At 51.9% G+C, this 15449-nt stretch overlaps 1 protein-coding gene across 1 annotated transcript in view; it reads left to right on the forward strand.

Annotated features, from left to right (window-relative positions):
* The window catches only part of PAPPA2 (pappalysin 2), a 123560-nt gene extending 113303 nt beyond the window's left edge, over positions 1-10257 (forward strand). The window contains exons 21-22 of the mRNA XM_014943322.1: positions 7700-7798; positions 10126-10257. Coding sequence (XP_014798808.1) covers positions 7700-7798; positions 10126-10200 — 174 coding nt within the window. The 3' untranslated portion in view covers positions 10201-10257. The remainder of the gene's footprint in view (positions 1-7699; positions 7799-10125) is intronic.
* Positions 10258-15449: the final 5192 nt, after the last annotated feature.

Genomic DNA, 15449 nt, shown 5'->3' on the forward strand with positions numbered 1-15449 from the left:
GACACCGAGCAGCAATCTAATCTCTGCGCTCTTCAGACACTGATCTTGCCCAAACTCAATCCAGGCTGATTCAAACAGAGCCCAGATGTTTGCAGGAAACCCACGTCCAGAGGACCGCCTTTGTCCTGAAGAACACCTAGACTTGCATACTGAGACTGCTGGGAGCTGAGCTGCTGCTTGCCTTGGGCATGGCAGTACAAGTGATGGCACATAGGCTGAAACCAGACAGCGGGACGCCGCCTTCCAGCCTGTCACCCCTTCCTAGAAACATTCCTTAGAGTATGTGGAATCCTTTCTCAAGCAACAAGCCTCTGTTTTCTTAGTGAGACCTGGGGAGAAGGAGATTGGAGCTGGAGCAGATGTTCCTGAAGACCTGAGATGTGATGAAAGCAGTCTGCGTGCTGAGCTGATGAGCAAGTGTCTCGGGGACACCAGCAAGCTTGGAAACAACTGGCATTTCTCCGTTTCGCTATCTAGCCATGTCTGAGGTGATGGGGCAGCTCCATGATGTCTCTTAGCAAGCCATCCTGCAGGCAGGTGTCTCCAGGGGACAACTGCCGCGGTTCAAAAGGAGTACAGAAACAGCTCAGGGAACACCAACTAGGAGACATTAAGACAGTGGACGAAGTGCTGTGTCTGTAGGAATTTGTTTCTCTTTTTTCTTCAGGACACTTGGTCCCAGGTGCCTCTTGCCGAATTTCAAGTGCTGCCTTCCTCTGAGCTGTGCTCCCCCTGCCTCCCTTGCTGTGATCACAGAATCTTCTAGGTTGGAAGGGACCTTAAAGATCATCTTGTCCAACCGTCAACCTAACTGACAAAAATAGACACCCACACAACAAACAAGGAGCATCATCACTAAACCATACCTCCCAGCACTACATCAACCCGTCTTTGGAACACCTCCAGGGATGGTGCCTCAACCCCCTCCCTGGGCAGCCCATTCCAATGCCTGATGACCCTTTCAGTGAAAAAATTTTTCCTAATATCCAGCCTGACCCTCCCCTGGCGTAACTTGAGGCCATTTCCTCTTGTCCTGTCGCCTGTGACTTGAGAAAAGACACTGCCCCCCATCTCTCTACACCCTCCTTTCAGGTAGTTGTAGAGAGCAATAAGGTCTCCCCTCAGCCTCCTCTTCTCCAGGCTGAATAACCCCAGCTCCCTCAGCCTCTCCTCATAAGACTTATTCTCCAGACCCCTCACCATCTTTGTCGCCCTTCTCTGGATGATGGGCCAGGTAGAGCTTGCTTGCTGCTCAGAATGGCTCTGGGCAGCAAGGCATCCCAAAAAGCCTTTTGAGCAGAAGCCAGCCCTGTCCCCTCTCTGTCCCTCTCTGGGTTTTTCAGAGCCGGTTTCCTCCTTGCGTGCTGGAGAGCCTCAGGAAGGAGAGAGGGAAAGTGAATGTGCTTGGGGTGTCGAGGCAGGGGAGGGGGGGGGAGAAAAATAAAATAAAATAAAAGGCACACTGCAACAGAGAGAGGGCCAAGAAAAATATTTAATCCAAACAATGAACATTGTCGTTTCCTCCCACAGTCTGCATTCCCAGTCAACTTCCCTGGGCAAGCTGGGGGAGCCAAGAATGGCCGGGCTCTCTGCCTCACCAGCGTGAGCGCGGGGACACTGCTGCAGCAGGGCTTTAACTACCTCCTGCCACGTCTGCGGCTGAAGGGACTGACACCAGCCCCGGGTTTCTGTCGGGAAACAGTGGTTTGGAGCAGTGTGGGAGGAATGTGGGCAGGGATGGAGGGAGGGAGGGAGGGGGGGTGGAATTTCCAGGCACCCAAGCTTGGGGTGGTGTGTGCTTAGGGGCTTTAAGTGAACCAAACTTTCAACAAGTCTTTGGGTACTCTTCAAGCCCTCCATGAGACCTCCCAGAGCTTTCTGAAACATCTTGGCTGGGGGCTGTGGTGGGAAGGAAGGAAAGGCATCTGATGGGGAGAAGCTCTGCCTGTACCTGGCCAAGGGCTGCTGCAGCCAATTCGTGCTTCTCTTTCCCCACACACCTCTGCCTGCTCCCCCCTGCCATGTGCAGAGGGTTTTGCCTGGGACGTCACTTCTCTTGCAGGTCTTAGACCCCCTGAAGCTGTCTCCAGCCCTGGGGAAGCTCAAGGTACACGTCCCCCAGTTCTGTGAGCCCTGCTTTGGGCTGACATCCCTCTGCTGCCAAATGGGCAGGGGTTTGTAGCTGTGCTAGGTGAAATTCTGGCCCTGGCTACTGCTGCTTTCTTGCTTCTAGTGCTGAGCACACGCTGATGCCCTTGGGGAGCTTGCTCTTGAAGGCCCTGCAAGGTGGTGGCTCCTGGAAGACCACGTGCATAGCAAGAGGAGATGTTTCTCCAGCAGAGGTTTGTCACCCAGCCCTAGCTGTCTCCAGCCCTGGGGAAGCTCAAGGTACACGTCCCCCAGTTCTGTGAGCCCTGCTTTGGGCTGACATCCCTCTGCTGCCAAATGGGCAGGGGTTTGTAGCTGTGCTAGGTGAAATTCTGGCCCTGGCTACTGCTGCTTTCTTGCTTCTAGTGCTGAGCACACGCTGATGCCCTTGGGGAGCTTGCTCTTGAAGGCCCTGCAAGGTGGTGGCTCCTGGAAGACCACGTGCATAGCAAGAGGAGATGTTTCTCCAGCAGAGGTTTGTCACCCAGCCCTGTCCCTATCTCTCTGCCACACCATCACCCTCAACTAATCTTTCCATCGCTAATGACTCATCCATTGCAAAAGAAGAGGTAACAGTGGTGAAGGTGATGCACGAGGCGTGGGTCTGACAGCACAGCAGCTTTTCCAGGGCTGGTCCCTGCCTGTCTCCCCTGCTGAAATGATGGTTCCCCTGTTCCTCTGGGGCTGCTTTGAGAGTGACAACTGAGGATGAAGACACCTGTACTTCCTCAGCTGAAGGGTCGCACGTGGTCATCTCGGCATACAAAGGGTCTGAAGTCGATGCTCAAAGGGAAGGGTGAAAGGACAGCAAAATCCATGCTGACTTAGAAGAACTATGGACCCCCTTGGATGGGATCAGCACGACTGCAAAGCCCAGGACTCATGCAGCCTTCTGAAGGCTGGGGGAAGCATTTTGCTTATTAAGGCTGGACTTAATCCTCTGAAACTGGGATCTGGGCTTTCTCTAGCTATGGGCAGATGGAAATCGCAAGCACTTTCCATCCCAGCGGCAGCTCAGGAGAGACTTTCAGCTCTTCGGTTACACAATTGGCCAGGTGCACTCTGAATTTTTTTTTTTCTTTTTTTCCACCTTCCTTTGAAGCATCTGGAACGGGTCCTTGCCAAAAGCAGGGTACCGGGCCCTCAGGTCTGCTCGACCAGAGTAAAACCTGCATTCCTGGGAAATAGTGTTCATCCCATGACACAGCAGCAAAATATGTACAATACTGATGGCATCTGTGATTTATTCTTCATGCTTCATCTTTCCCTCGCCGTGTTGCGCTCTTTCGCACTGAATCAACCTACATATAAAGCGGATTTGAAGAAAAGTGTCTGGACTCTGCCCACCTTCCTGATGGCACTGGGGGCTCCTTGCCAGGCAGGACACCAGCTCCAGGGAGGGAGCCAGCCAGGTCAGCCCAGGCCCTGGGGACTCTGCAAGGATGGTGGAAAAATGCTGCGTGCAGACACTGCTGCCTGCACAGCATCTCCCAGCAGCCTCGAGAGAAACATCATCACCTCTGAGCCCCCTGAGATGCTTCTGCCCGGGATGCAGCAGGACCTAAGCAGTCCTTTCTCAAACCTTTTCCTTTGCCTGCAATATTTTTCCCTCTCTTTATTTTTTTTTTTTTTAAACTCGATTTTTTTTTCCTCTTTTTATTCCTGCCTATTATTCTGGCTTTGGGAGCGTGTGTTTTTTTAGCCTGTTGAAATTGCCAAGCACTTGATTCCGCGGTTACTATTTTTACGCCGGCAGCGCGGGGCTCGGGCCCGGCGGTGCCAGATGCTGCACCTCCACGTGCTAACGCACGCCCCGCTGCAGCTCCCGGCTGGATAAACAAGGAAGAGGGATGGGGCGAGCGGGGAGATGCGCTGACACAGCCCCGCTCGCTCACTGCCCAAGCCCAGCAGCTCCCTATCGCTCCACGCGACATGAAGCGGCTGCAGCAATCACCTGATTCATTTTTTCCCTGGTTTCCCATCCCAACCAGCCCATTTTTCCCCCTCTCCGTGCTGGAGGATGCACATTCTGGTGGCTGAAACTCAGCTGGCTGTTTCTTTGGGCCACATCCATTGCTTTTGCACGGCACGGTTGGGCATCGGGGTGTTCTCTTTGCCTTAAAACATCACCAGGTGTTTGTGCAGGTCACCAACATGGGCAAATCTCCCTTCTCCCACTGCTGGCATTGCTTTTTGTAGACCCACATGGCTCCAGCACTGGCTGAGCAGAGTCTGTATGGGTTTTCCTCTCTCACATCACCTGCTCTTCGTACGTTGCGTTGCCCATGTCCTCCCTTACCCCAACTCTTGCAAGACCACAAATGAGACCAATTCAAGCCTGTGTCCTCAAGGGTGACCCACCAGCACCTTACTTTGCGCTTGCAAAGATGAAACCAGCTGGAGCCTCTTGACAAGGCGAAGCAATGGAAGTCACCATGTTCTCCAGGCGCTGGGCGAGGGACAGCAGTCCCTGAACCCTGTGTCTGGTCTCATTGCTGGTGACCCACCAGCACCTTACTTGCAAAGATGAAACCAGCTGGAGCCTCTTGACAAGGCGAAGCAATGGAAGTCACCATGTTCTCCAGGCGCTGGGCGAGGGACAGCAGTCCCTGAACCCTGTGTCTGAGTCTCCTGAGCCTTGAGTCCAATTAGTCATTTTTTATTTTCCCCTCATATGTTTTTCCAATGTAATTTGGAGCATGAGTTGTTAAGTTTCCCCAACAAGTGTTGCTATAGGAGCCTGTATTTGTTTAGGGTGGGGTACGGGCTCCGGCAGGTTGAGAGGAGGGGGCAATTAGCCCTAATAGGTGTAGAGAGAAACTGAGAGAGCCTCTCCTTCCCCATACTGTCCCCGTCTCTGTCCTCCCCCCACCTTGCACACGATATCTGGAAATCGTTTCAGACCTGTGCAGCCGGGATGAGCAAAACCACCCCCTTCACCCCCCCATAATTGTATGGAAACTACCGAAGTGGCGGGTGTTGTTTTGCCAGTGAGTCATGACATATGGAGCAAAGCTCAAGGAAAAACTCCACCGCATGGAAGTCTGCGAAAGCAAATCACGCCCAGAAGAGCTCTTCTCTGCCAGCAGCCCCGGCCGGTCCCCTGCCTGCATCCCTGCCCTGGCCCTCTCGGTGCTCAAAGTTGCTTTGTAGCTCAGAGACTTTTTTTTTTTGATCCCCCATAATTTAAGACCCACTGACGCTTTTCGATGGAGAAGGAGTGTTAAGCCTATTGCCTTGGTGAAATTGCACCCTGGTCTCCTCTGGATGTGGTTGGCAACAGCAATAATGGGAGCCAAATCCTTTTTTTGGTTTTGAGTGAGCTACCTAACCTGGCCGTGCCTCAATTTCCCAGCTGTAGGGATGTGTGCTCTGTCTTCTCTTGCGAGATCTTCCAGGCAAACACAGTCTCTCTGTGACTGCCTGGATTTCTCCAGAGACTGTGGTACTGAGAGCACAGACAGACTCAGTGGTTGGTCATAATCCTTGCTGCTACTTCCTCAAGTGACATTTGCCTGCGTCGAGCCCATTTCTGTTCTTTGTGAGTCACAAAGAGCCACATCAGTTCCCTGGTTTTGGCATGGCTTTTTCGAGTGAATTACTGGCGTTATCATCAGTCCCACATGTTGGCTTCGGCGCGGTGGATGAAGGGCTATGACAGGGCAGTGACATTTTTCAGTTGGCTGTCATTTGGTTTAGGGGTGCTACGGGCTGGTGTCCATCAAAGGCTGCATCCAGGTATTTTCTGAAGCCCAGTTGTCTTGTGGGACCACGAGATCCAGTGAAACGAGTTGTCTGCTTCCATGAGCAAAGCGGTGGCCAGGTTTCCCCCCAGAGCCCTTTCTGATGACAGCAGTCGTCCTGGAGGTTGGCTGTGGTTGTTGGGCCAGTAGCTACCATCACAGAGCCTGGCGTGGGAGAGGCATTTCATTACTAATCGCTCGGTTAATGAATGGCCTCTCCGTTCTGTTAGCACATTGGGTTGTTGCTTGGCAGTGCTGATGTGTGTCTGTGATAAATAAACCTCAGCTGCAGATTGTCCCCGACAGTTCATTGCAAGTGCTTCACATGCACGTTGTTTGGTTGCACCAGTCCCACAGCGTTGCTTCTCAGCCCTACTTGGCTGTTTCTCAGCCCTAGTTGCTTGTTTCTCTTCTCTGTTCAGATGACTCATGCAACTAAACAACAATAAAATGGATTTCTGAATGGCTGCTTGTGCCATTTAACATTTCTGGACAGAAAGCTACTCTGCTGTGATAACTTTCTGTTTCCACCTCTGAGCTGAAAGTAAAGAAAGCTCCATTAATGGTGGAGCATTTATCTGAGCTGCAGCAATGCTATCTGGGCTCTGCAAATTCCCAGCTGTCCAGGCAGACACAACAGTGCAGCAAAGAGCACTGGGTGGTGCCTTGCAAAGAGGAGCCACCATAATTTTGGCAATGCAAAACCCCCCCACCACTCAACTATATGATTTCCTTACAGAGGGTGGGATTTGAGCCACGAAGAAGATAAATGAGGAGGAAGATGGGGCAAGACTGAAGCTGGAATGGGGCCACGTTGCCAATATTTCTGGTTACCAGTAGGCTGGTGCCCTCTCTACTCAATCCAGAGTTAGATTTTGCCTGCAGGGAGCTAGTGCTTAATGAAGATCCGTTCTGTTTGTCCCAGTTGGCCATGGGATAAGTAGCCATGTAGTCCAACCTGGCAAGGTTTGATGGAGCCATGTGCTGTAGACAGGGCTAGAGTCTCCAGTGGAGAGTCTGGAGGAATTTGGAGACATATTCCTTGGAGTCAGAGCCAGACCAAGAGTATTCTGTAACAGGCAATAATCCTTGCAACCAGTGCTTGCCAATGCTTGGCTTGGCTTGAGTGCAAGTACTTCTGGGAGACTCCTGACCTTGCTGAACCTTTCTCGTAGTCCAAGGGAGATAAAGCACCTGCCTTCCTGAGATTGATCCTCTAGCAGGATGCTCTATCGATCCTTGTAACAGCCTCTCTGCACTTAGCTCCCCAAGCCAGGTCACCAAGCTCAACTTCAGAGCTAAGCTCTTTGAGAGGAGGGGGTGTTGAAGAGTTGGATCAACTTCTTATAGAGCCCTGCCCCAGCTTTGAACATGCAGAGAGCTGGATTACAGTGGAGACACGTGAGACTGGTATGAGAAGGTGGGCAAGCCGATGAAGTGGTGAACTCACTGCTAGCTGGGTGGCACTGGACTCTGAAGAAGCACAGTGGGATGGGCATCGGGACTTTTGACATTCAGGTTGGGGCTCTCTCTAGAAATGTGGATTTGCTTTCTCACTTCCTGGCACAGTTCCCTGACCCTTGAGCTACACCTGTGGGCCCTCCAAGCACCCACTCCTCCATACACATCAGCTGGGATACCAGTTTTCTAGTGCTTTTTGGCCTTGAGTAGGTTGTGTAGGGTGGAGCTGGGCCTTGAACCTCATCAGAGGTGCACAAGAGCCTTGCTGAGGGCCTGGGATCTCTGCTTTTCGGGGAACCTTCCCCTTTTGAATAAACCTTTCAGCAATGTCTCGTTTCTCTGCCTAGCCCTTCCAAGCAGACGGCTGGTGTGACACCATCAACAACCGGGCATATTGCCAGTACGACGGGGGTGACTGCTGCTCCTCCACACTGTCCTCCAGGAAGGTAAGTGAGCATCTTCTGTGGCACTGGCCAGGATTTAGGATTAAGTGGTGACTGCTAGCTATTCTCTTTGGCTTTGCTGGCTGTGGAACCAAGCCTGCAATGCAATTCTCCCACAAAGAGAGAACAAACCCATTATTTTAAACCAAAGCCAGCTGAAGCTGATAGACCTCATCCCACTGATTACAGCAGGGTTTGGAACAGGGCCAGCAGGATGGAAAGCTCAGCCCAGCTCCCACTGAGGTTGACAGGATTCCCTCTTGTTTTGGGAAACAAGTCCCAGAGAAATGACTTCCATAGGATGTAGCTCTAGCCATGGTGAGTCAGAACTCACCTTGTTGTATAATTGAGCAATCTCAGGGCATTTTTGGTATGGTCCATTAGTGTCTGCTATGGACTGTCCTTCCCTCCCAATTCTCCTGGGGAGGAAAGGAGGGAGGAATAGGCTAGAGGGAGCAACTTGGTGCTGGGGTCGCACAGACCCTTCTTTGTCTCCCAGCACAACCTCCCCTCCCACCTAACTTGCTCTCCAGCACTCGCAGCCCATCCTTCCTAAGCGTATCCAACAGCAAAACAAATCACAGGGCATGAGATAATTTCTCACTGCAAAACTATGTGAATTTGGATCTTCTCGTCTTTGTTGTGGAGCTTGAATCATTTTTCCTTTCATCACGCACACACACACAGGGAAAAGGAAAAATAAAATCCTGGGAAGATCCAGTTGAGATAGGAGAGAAAAGGCTTTACACCCAAGTGATGAGTGAAACCTCCACAGCGATATCATGACATCTCGGAGCAAGGCATGGCTCTGAGATCCGAGGTCTGAAAACAGGAGGTCTGAGACATCTATATCTCTGGCCAAAATAAAGGACAGGTTCGCAGTGGAAGATGGGGTAATTCAGTCCCATAGGTCTCAGGAGACCCAGCCTCAGCTCGCGTTCCCCACAGGTCCCAGATCTCCTGTGGCTCCCCAAAGCACTCCAGTGCTTTGCTGTTAAGGCAGATGCAGGAATATGGGGTTCAAACACCAAATAGGCTCCAACCTCTCACTGGCCCAGGCCATGAAGAATCAAATGTGATTCTACAGTAAGGAAAACTCCTGGCTCTGACCCTAGTTTGTATAAAACCTCTGGAGGAAACGGTTTCCTCAGCTCCCATAGCCTATTACTGGGCAACTGTCAACCAGGAGCCAGATGCTCTGATGGTGCCCTCCCACCTTGTTCTGCTGCCACCGGTTAAGGTGACATAAGCTTGCTCAGCCGCGTTCAGTTGTTGTAGAGAAAGAAATGTGCAATGAGCTTGTCCACCTGCATGGGGTGCCTCAAAGCAGCACAGCTTGTGGGTGACCCTAGATGGACCCACTCCTGCCCCTCTTAAGAACGTTCCTGCTCACACAGCGTCCAGCCTGCCTGGGTTTTCTTAATCCACAAGAACTGTATGCATCTACCCTGGCTCCTTCATCGGGTAGTATGGAGACCACACTGGAAGCTTAGTGGGGTTTCTCCAAGAGGTGCAGAAGATGAGGCTACGCTACCTTTATGATTTGCTGAGCCTGGAAGAGCCATAAGTAGCTTGAAGGACAGGTCCATGGGCTCAGAAATGGACACAGCGGGCTTTCTAACAGGGACCAAAGTAAAATGGAAAGCTAGAGGTGCCTCAGCACTGCCAACCCTAGGCCAAACAGCTCACACCCACCAGGGGAAACTTCTCCCTAGGGCTTGATGTTTGGGGCACAAGAGTCTAGCTGAGTCTTGGTTGCAAAATTTGAAACACAAATTATAGAATCATAGAATCATAGAATCATTCAGGTTGGAAAAGACCATTGGGATCATCGAGTCCAACCACCTACCCTACTCTACAAAGTTCTCCCCTACACCATATCCCCCAACACCACATCTAAATGACTCTTAAACACATCCAGGGATGGTGACTCAACCACCTCCCTGGGCAGCCTATTCCAGTGTCTGACCACTCTGTCTGTGAAAAATTCTTTCCTAATGTTCAGTCTAAACCTATCCTGTTGGATCTTGAAGCCATTCCCTCTCGTTCTGTCATTAATTACCTGTGAGAAGAGACCAGCACCAACCTCTCTACAGTGTCCTTTCAAGGAAACCGCTAAGAATAAAACTCAGCCAGGGACACTCTTTATCAGAGCCCATTTCTCAGCAAGCGTGGAGCTTGGCAGTCTCCACAATGCCAAAGACATCAAGGATGCAACCCAAAGCATCTCTTTGTCCCTATCAGGGTGGAGAGGGCTTGTGGAGGCATTGGGGTGCTGGTGGGCCAGTGAGCTCAAAGCAGAGGCTCACATCTCCTTTTGGTCCCCACAGGTGATCCCGTTTGCTGCTGACTGTGATCAGGACGAATGCACGTGCCGCGACCCGGCGGCCGAGGAGAACCAGTAGCGTCACCACGAAGAGCCTCTCTCGGTCAGGCGAGCGCCGGGGAAGCAAAGGGGCAGCAATGGGGGCCGCTGGGGAACGGTGGGGCGTGAGGGGGCAGGAGGTGTAAGGAAGAGCCGGGCAGGGGATGGTGACAGCACACAGAGGGAGATGGGTCGAGGCCACCACCGAGTAGCCAGCGGGCTGCCGTGTGGAAGGGCAGGTGCCTGTGGGTCCCCTCCCCATCGCTGCTCCATCCTGAACCCAGAGGGGACGCGGGGTCCCGGTGCACACTCCAGGGGCTCAGCCAGGGGTCCAGCGCCGCCTTGGCCAGGCGCTGGGCTGGGCTCCGTGCCGAGAGCTCAGGCACTGCCACGGACGTTTGTCCTGGTCTAGCATCTGGGTGTCTGTCTTTGCTCTGGATTTTGTCACTATTTACCCCCCCTCTGCTGTACAGGCTTCTTTTAGCAAGGTCGAGGTAGTTGTGATCTCTCTGCAAATATTTAAACTTAATTATATATATATATATATACTTATATATAATATATATAAATATATATTATATTTTCTTTGCTCTTGATGAAGCTGAGAAAGGATATCCTTTGTCACACACCCATGCTGCTGTGAAGTACAAACCATTGGGAAAAGCACAGGTTGGGGCAGGAGGAACAGGAAATTTCTTCTTCCTTGCTGAGAGGGAGCTGGAAGGAGGACAGAGAGAGAAGCCAAACACACAGGCCATGTCAGGAGAGAGCTCCCCAGGCAGGCAGCGGGAAGGCTGTGACCTCAAGGTGCTCTCAGCATCTTGCAGGCACCAGGTTTTGCCCTTGGGGTTTTCCAGTGCTTTGCCTCGCTCTGCTTAGGGTCAGGATTTTGAGGTTGAGAAGAAATGCTGCTGTGCCCTTGCATCACCCCAGTGAGCATGGCAGATCTGGTGAGCGCTGCTGCTGCCCCAAAGGGTGCCACAGCTGCCCATCACCTGGTATCTCAGAGCCCTCTGGGAATGCTTACGAGTCCGTGGAGATCACTGCGTGGTCAGTAGGACTAAAGACATGCAATGGTTCCTCTCTGCCTTGCTCACCCTGGCCACTGAACGCCCAACTAGATGAGGGATATAGTGGGCAACCCAGAGTAGCTTGTGATGCTTTGAATGAAGGATGAGGAGGTGGTCCTTCTTTTCTTTAACCATGTCTCCTTTCCAAATGTGAGCTTCAACAGTGTTACCAGCAGTTTCTCAGAGGAGACCAGACCCTGTAATGGAAGGAGAGACAGGACCTGAATGACCTGTCAGGAGACTTTGAGCATCACCATTTCCCATTGAGATTTTCCTTATTACGACCTCTGTGGTCGAGCCCATCACGGTGGACATACAGACCGTTGCTGACTTTCATGATTCTCTTGCCCCTGTAAGCACTTAGTTTTACCCATTGAGATTTTCCTTATTACGATCTCTGTGGTCAAGCCCATCACGGTGGATGTATGTCCTGTATAGTCCGTTGCTGACCTTCATGATTCTCTTGCCCCTGTAAGCACTTAGTGAAAATCTTCAGATTCATTCCTGGCCCCAAAGAAGCCCAGGTATAAACTTTGCCCCCCATAGCTGATTCCCAGAAGCTCAGCTTGGCAGCTTGGGCACAGCCCCATCGAGGCAGCGGGTAGGAGAGGTGCCTGGCTCCGGCTGGGCTTATCGCAGATGTTTTTTTTGCTGCAAAGAGGCAGAGAAAAGGGATAGAAAGAAGAGAGCAGAGAAAGGACTACAGAGTAGGAGCATGGACACCAAGGATGGGACCAAGAAACCCAAGGCTGCCCGGCTGCGTTCTCCCTGCATGGCCTGTGCCAGTGGAGCCAGGCTCCCAGCCAGGGTTTCTCCAGCACAAGAGCGATGGAGAGAGAGTGACACAGTGTGGAGAGACCGGGGATTTTCAAGGCATCCTTTGGCTTTCCCTAGCTCCCCCCCTACACACCGACTTTTTGTCAGGCAGCTCTTAAAGTTATCTTTGGCTAGAGGACAGGAGTTAGGAGCAGAGGCGCCTGGATGTCCCACTCGTGTCCAGGCAGGAGATGGCTTGTCCTTCTCCAAGCCCTTTCCTGATCCCAAGTGTGCCCATCGCTCAGGTCACCTGCAACCTGCCCTGACCTAGGCAGGGATCTGGGGAGGAGGGAGAGAGGGGAGCACGATGAGCCCCATCTCTTGCAGCAGGGATGCACTGACATTTGTGTTCCCACCATGCCCAGGTGACAACACCCGGGGTTTTCACACAAACTCACTGTCGCTTTGGCAGAGATGACAGTGATCTATTTTTCAATCAAAAAAAAACCCCAAAACCCAACACCACCACCAAAAAACCAAGGAAATTTAAAAAAAAAGCCCTTTGAGACTCCTCTGGTCGCTATGCCCCCCCAGAAGGTACAACTTGGGCAGCCTGTCCTGCTCCACCAGTGCGGAGAAGGAGAAATTCAGGGGTCTTGGCACAGAAGGAGCAGGGGGCATGTCAGAGGGATGCTGGGGACATGGGATGAGGGTGACACGCAGAGGGAGACAGGAGAATTTCAAGTCCTGGCATTTTGCAATAACAAACCCTTCCCTGCCTGGTGTTGGTGTGACCTAGATGCCTATGTGTTTAGATGCCAAATTTTCACCCTTTTGGTGTGAAAATCCTGGTCTCAGCAATGGCTCATCCCTGCTCACCGAGGGGTACAGGGAAGGGGCCGTGTCCCATGGATAAGGGAACCAAGATGGGGGGCTGGAGGCGCTGGCTTGGCTGTCAGAGATTTGTGCTTCTCATGAACAGATAGCTTCTATGTACCGAAATATTGTTCTTCTATAGCGACACTGAGCGGTTTTTGTCCCCTTTAGGGTTTTATTCACAACGGAGGCTGCTGCTATTTTTATTTTTTTGTATTTGATAATTATTTTTTATAAAAATCTATGAAAAATAAATAGTCTTCTCATCCTCCATCTCTTTTGCCTCCTTGCTTCACTCAAGGAGGGGCCAGGCTGGGGGAGGGAGGTGGTTTGGCTGCACCCAGCACCCTTGGTCCCACACACCCTCTTCTGGCCCCAACTATAGGTTCTCCCAGCCCAGTGGGAGACCTCCTTTGGATTTTGGGTTGGGGACACCCCACTTCCCACCCACCCTCCAATGCTCTCCCTGGTTCATCGCTGCCACCCAGGCAGCTTTTGTGGTGCCACCAACTGCGAGGACACTTTCGGAGACGGTCTTCTGCTGCTTATGCCACAAACTAGTCCATTGCTGGGGACACCCCACTTCCCACCCCCCAATGCTCTCCCTGGTTCATCGCTGCCACCCAGGCAGCTTTTGCCGTGCCACCAACTGCGAGGACACTTTCAGAGATGGTCTTCTGCTGCTTATGCCACAAACTAGTCCATTGCTGATCACCTTTTGTAATTAACACACCTTAAAAGTAGGAAATGTGTTTGTGTGTGTGTTCACATCCCACTTCCCTGGGGAACGGGAGCAGAGGGTGGCTCATGCCAGAGCCAGAAAGACATGCCAAGTGGCATCTTGGCAAGAGAGTTAAAACCAAAGACAATAAAAAAAGTTGCTTAAAGATTTTGGGAATTTATTTTTTTTTTAAGGAACCTGATAAGCTTTGTTCATACGGACTGGGAAACACCAAAAAGCCCTACAAAAGCAGGTGGCAGCCTGTGGTGTCCAGGCAGCCATCTTCAGCTTCCCCATCGGATGGTGGGGAGCCCAAGGCACCCATCTCTGCTTCAGTGCACCACCAGCACGAAGCATGACAGGGACCAGGGCAAGGTGATGCTATAGTACCAGCTGAACCCCCTCCTCCATGGACAGCACTAAATCCCACAAACATCCTGTGTCACCAAGGCAGGAGCCATCCAGGAGGCACTCGTGGGTTAGGACTTTACTTCAAAGATGCCCCCAGCTGCTCTACTCTGCCTAGGTGGCCAAATCGGTGTTCCTGGTGCTCTGGAAAATGGTATTTGCAGCATTCAATGAAGTGGTCTGTCCCGTGGAGCCTGCTGCAGCCACAGCCCTGCGTGTCCCTGGCCATACCTGTGCATCCCCTCCAAACTAGAGGCACCTGGAACATCTGGGGAAGGTTTGAAAGTCCCACCACCCCCTACGCTGGAAGGCTAACATACCAGTGGCATGAGGAGGGACACCGTGGGGCTTCTCCCCCTAGGAGTCTTTCCCTGTTGCTATTCCCAATTCCCAGTGGCCCCCAACCAGCCAGGTCTCCCATGGTGCCTGGTATAGAGCCACCAAGTCACAATGGTCTGCAGCAGCCACAGGTGCTGGCAATATCGTTAACAGGACCAGCCTGCCCTGTGGTTGCTTTCTCAGGGCCTGCAGGGTGGTTTACTGGTCTCCAGCAGCCACAGGTGGTGGCAATATCTTTAACAGGACCAGCCTGCCCTGTGGTTGCTTTCTCAGGGCCTGCAGGGTGGTCTACTGGAAGGAGATACTGCTTTTTAAAGACTTTGGGGAAACAGGATTGCAGGGTTTTTCTTCTTCCCGCTGCTACCTTTTCCACTGTTCAGGTTTTTTTGGTGTATACTTTATGGATATTTTTTTTCCCTCCTTTTTCAAGACAGTTTCAACTGAACAAATAAAATGGCCCTGGAAAGAGTCTTGGTTTCCAAGAGCAGAACAAGCAACGAGCACAAATGGCAGATAATAAAATCCAGGCTGCATTTCCGATGGACCAGTTCTGGGGACTTTTCAAGCCTCTCCTCTCATTAGACAGGGGGAAGATGGTCCCTCAAGGAGCCTGGTTGCTGTTTCACAGCTCAGCGCACGGTTTGAAAAGGCTAAAGCTGTGCTAGGAGGTATTTCTCTTTCTTTCACCACGTACCTCACTTGCAAGCAATGGAGAAGGTGAGTCATGGCTGAGCAAGCAGAAAGATTAGAAAGGACTGAAAACCACAAGCAGTGGGTTGGGGTCCAGGGGGCTGCTGGACCGCTCCCTCATGTCTTTAAACCCTGCTCCCTTCCTTCCAGCCACCTCTGATGGCCATGTACCTCCCTTTGCTACGCACCAGCATCTCCTTCACTTCTGGTCTTGGCACGGACTCTCTCGTGGCTTCCTGGACGAGGAACAGCATCTACTGGTGACATCAGATGTCCTCTCTGGGGAACAGCTCCTGAAATCATGCCCTTTCACTGGGGCTCTCACAGAGGACAGCACATTAAGGGGCTCCACAGCCCCAAGCAACCATTTTTAAATCAAAAAGGGCAGTTGTCTGTGGCAATAGCTAGGTGATGAGCTGTATTCCCATC

The sequence above is a fragment of the Calidris pugnax genome, unplaced genomic scaffold, assembly GCF_001431845.1.
Source record: "Calidris pugnax isolate Ruff unplaced genomic scaffold, ASM143184v1 scaffold63, whole genome shotgun sequence".
Lineage (NCBI taxonomy): Eukaryota > Metazoa > Chordata > Aves > Charadriiformes > Scolopacidae > Calidris > Calidris pugnax.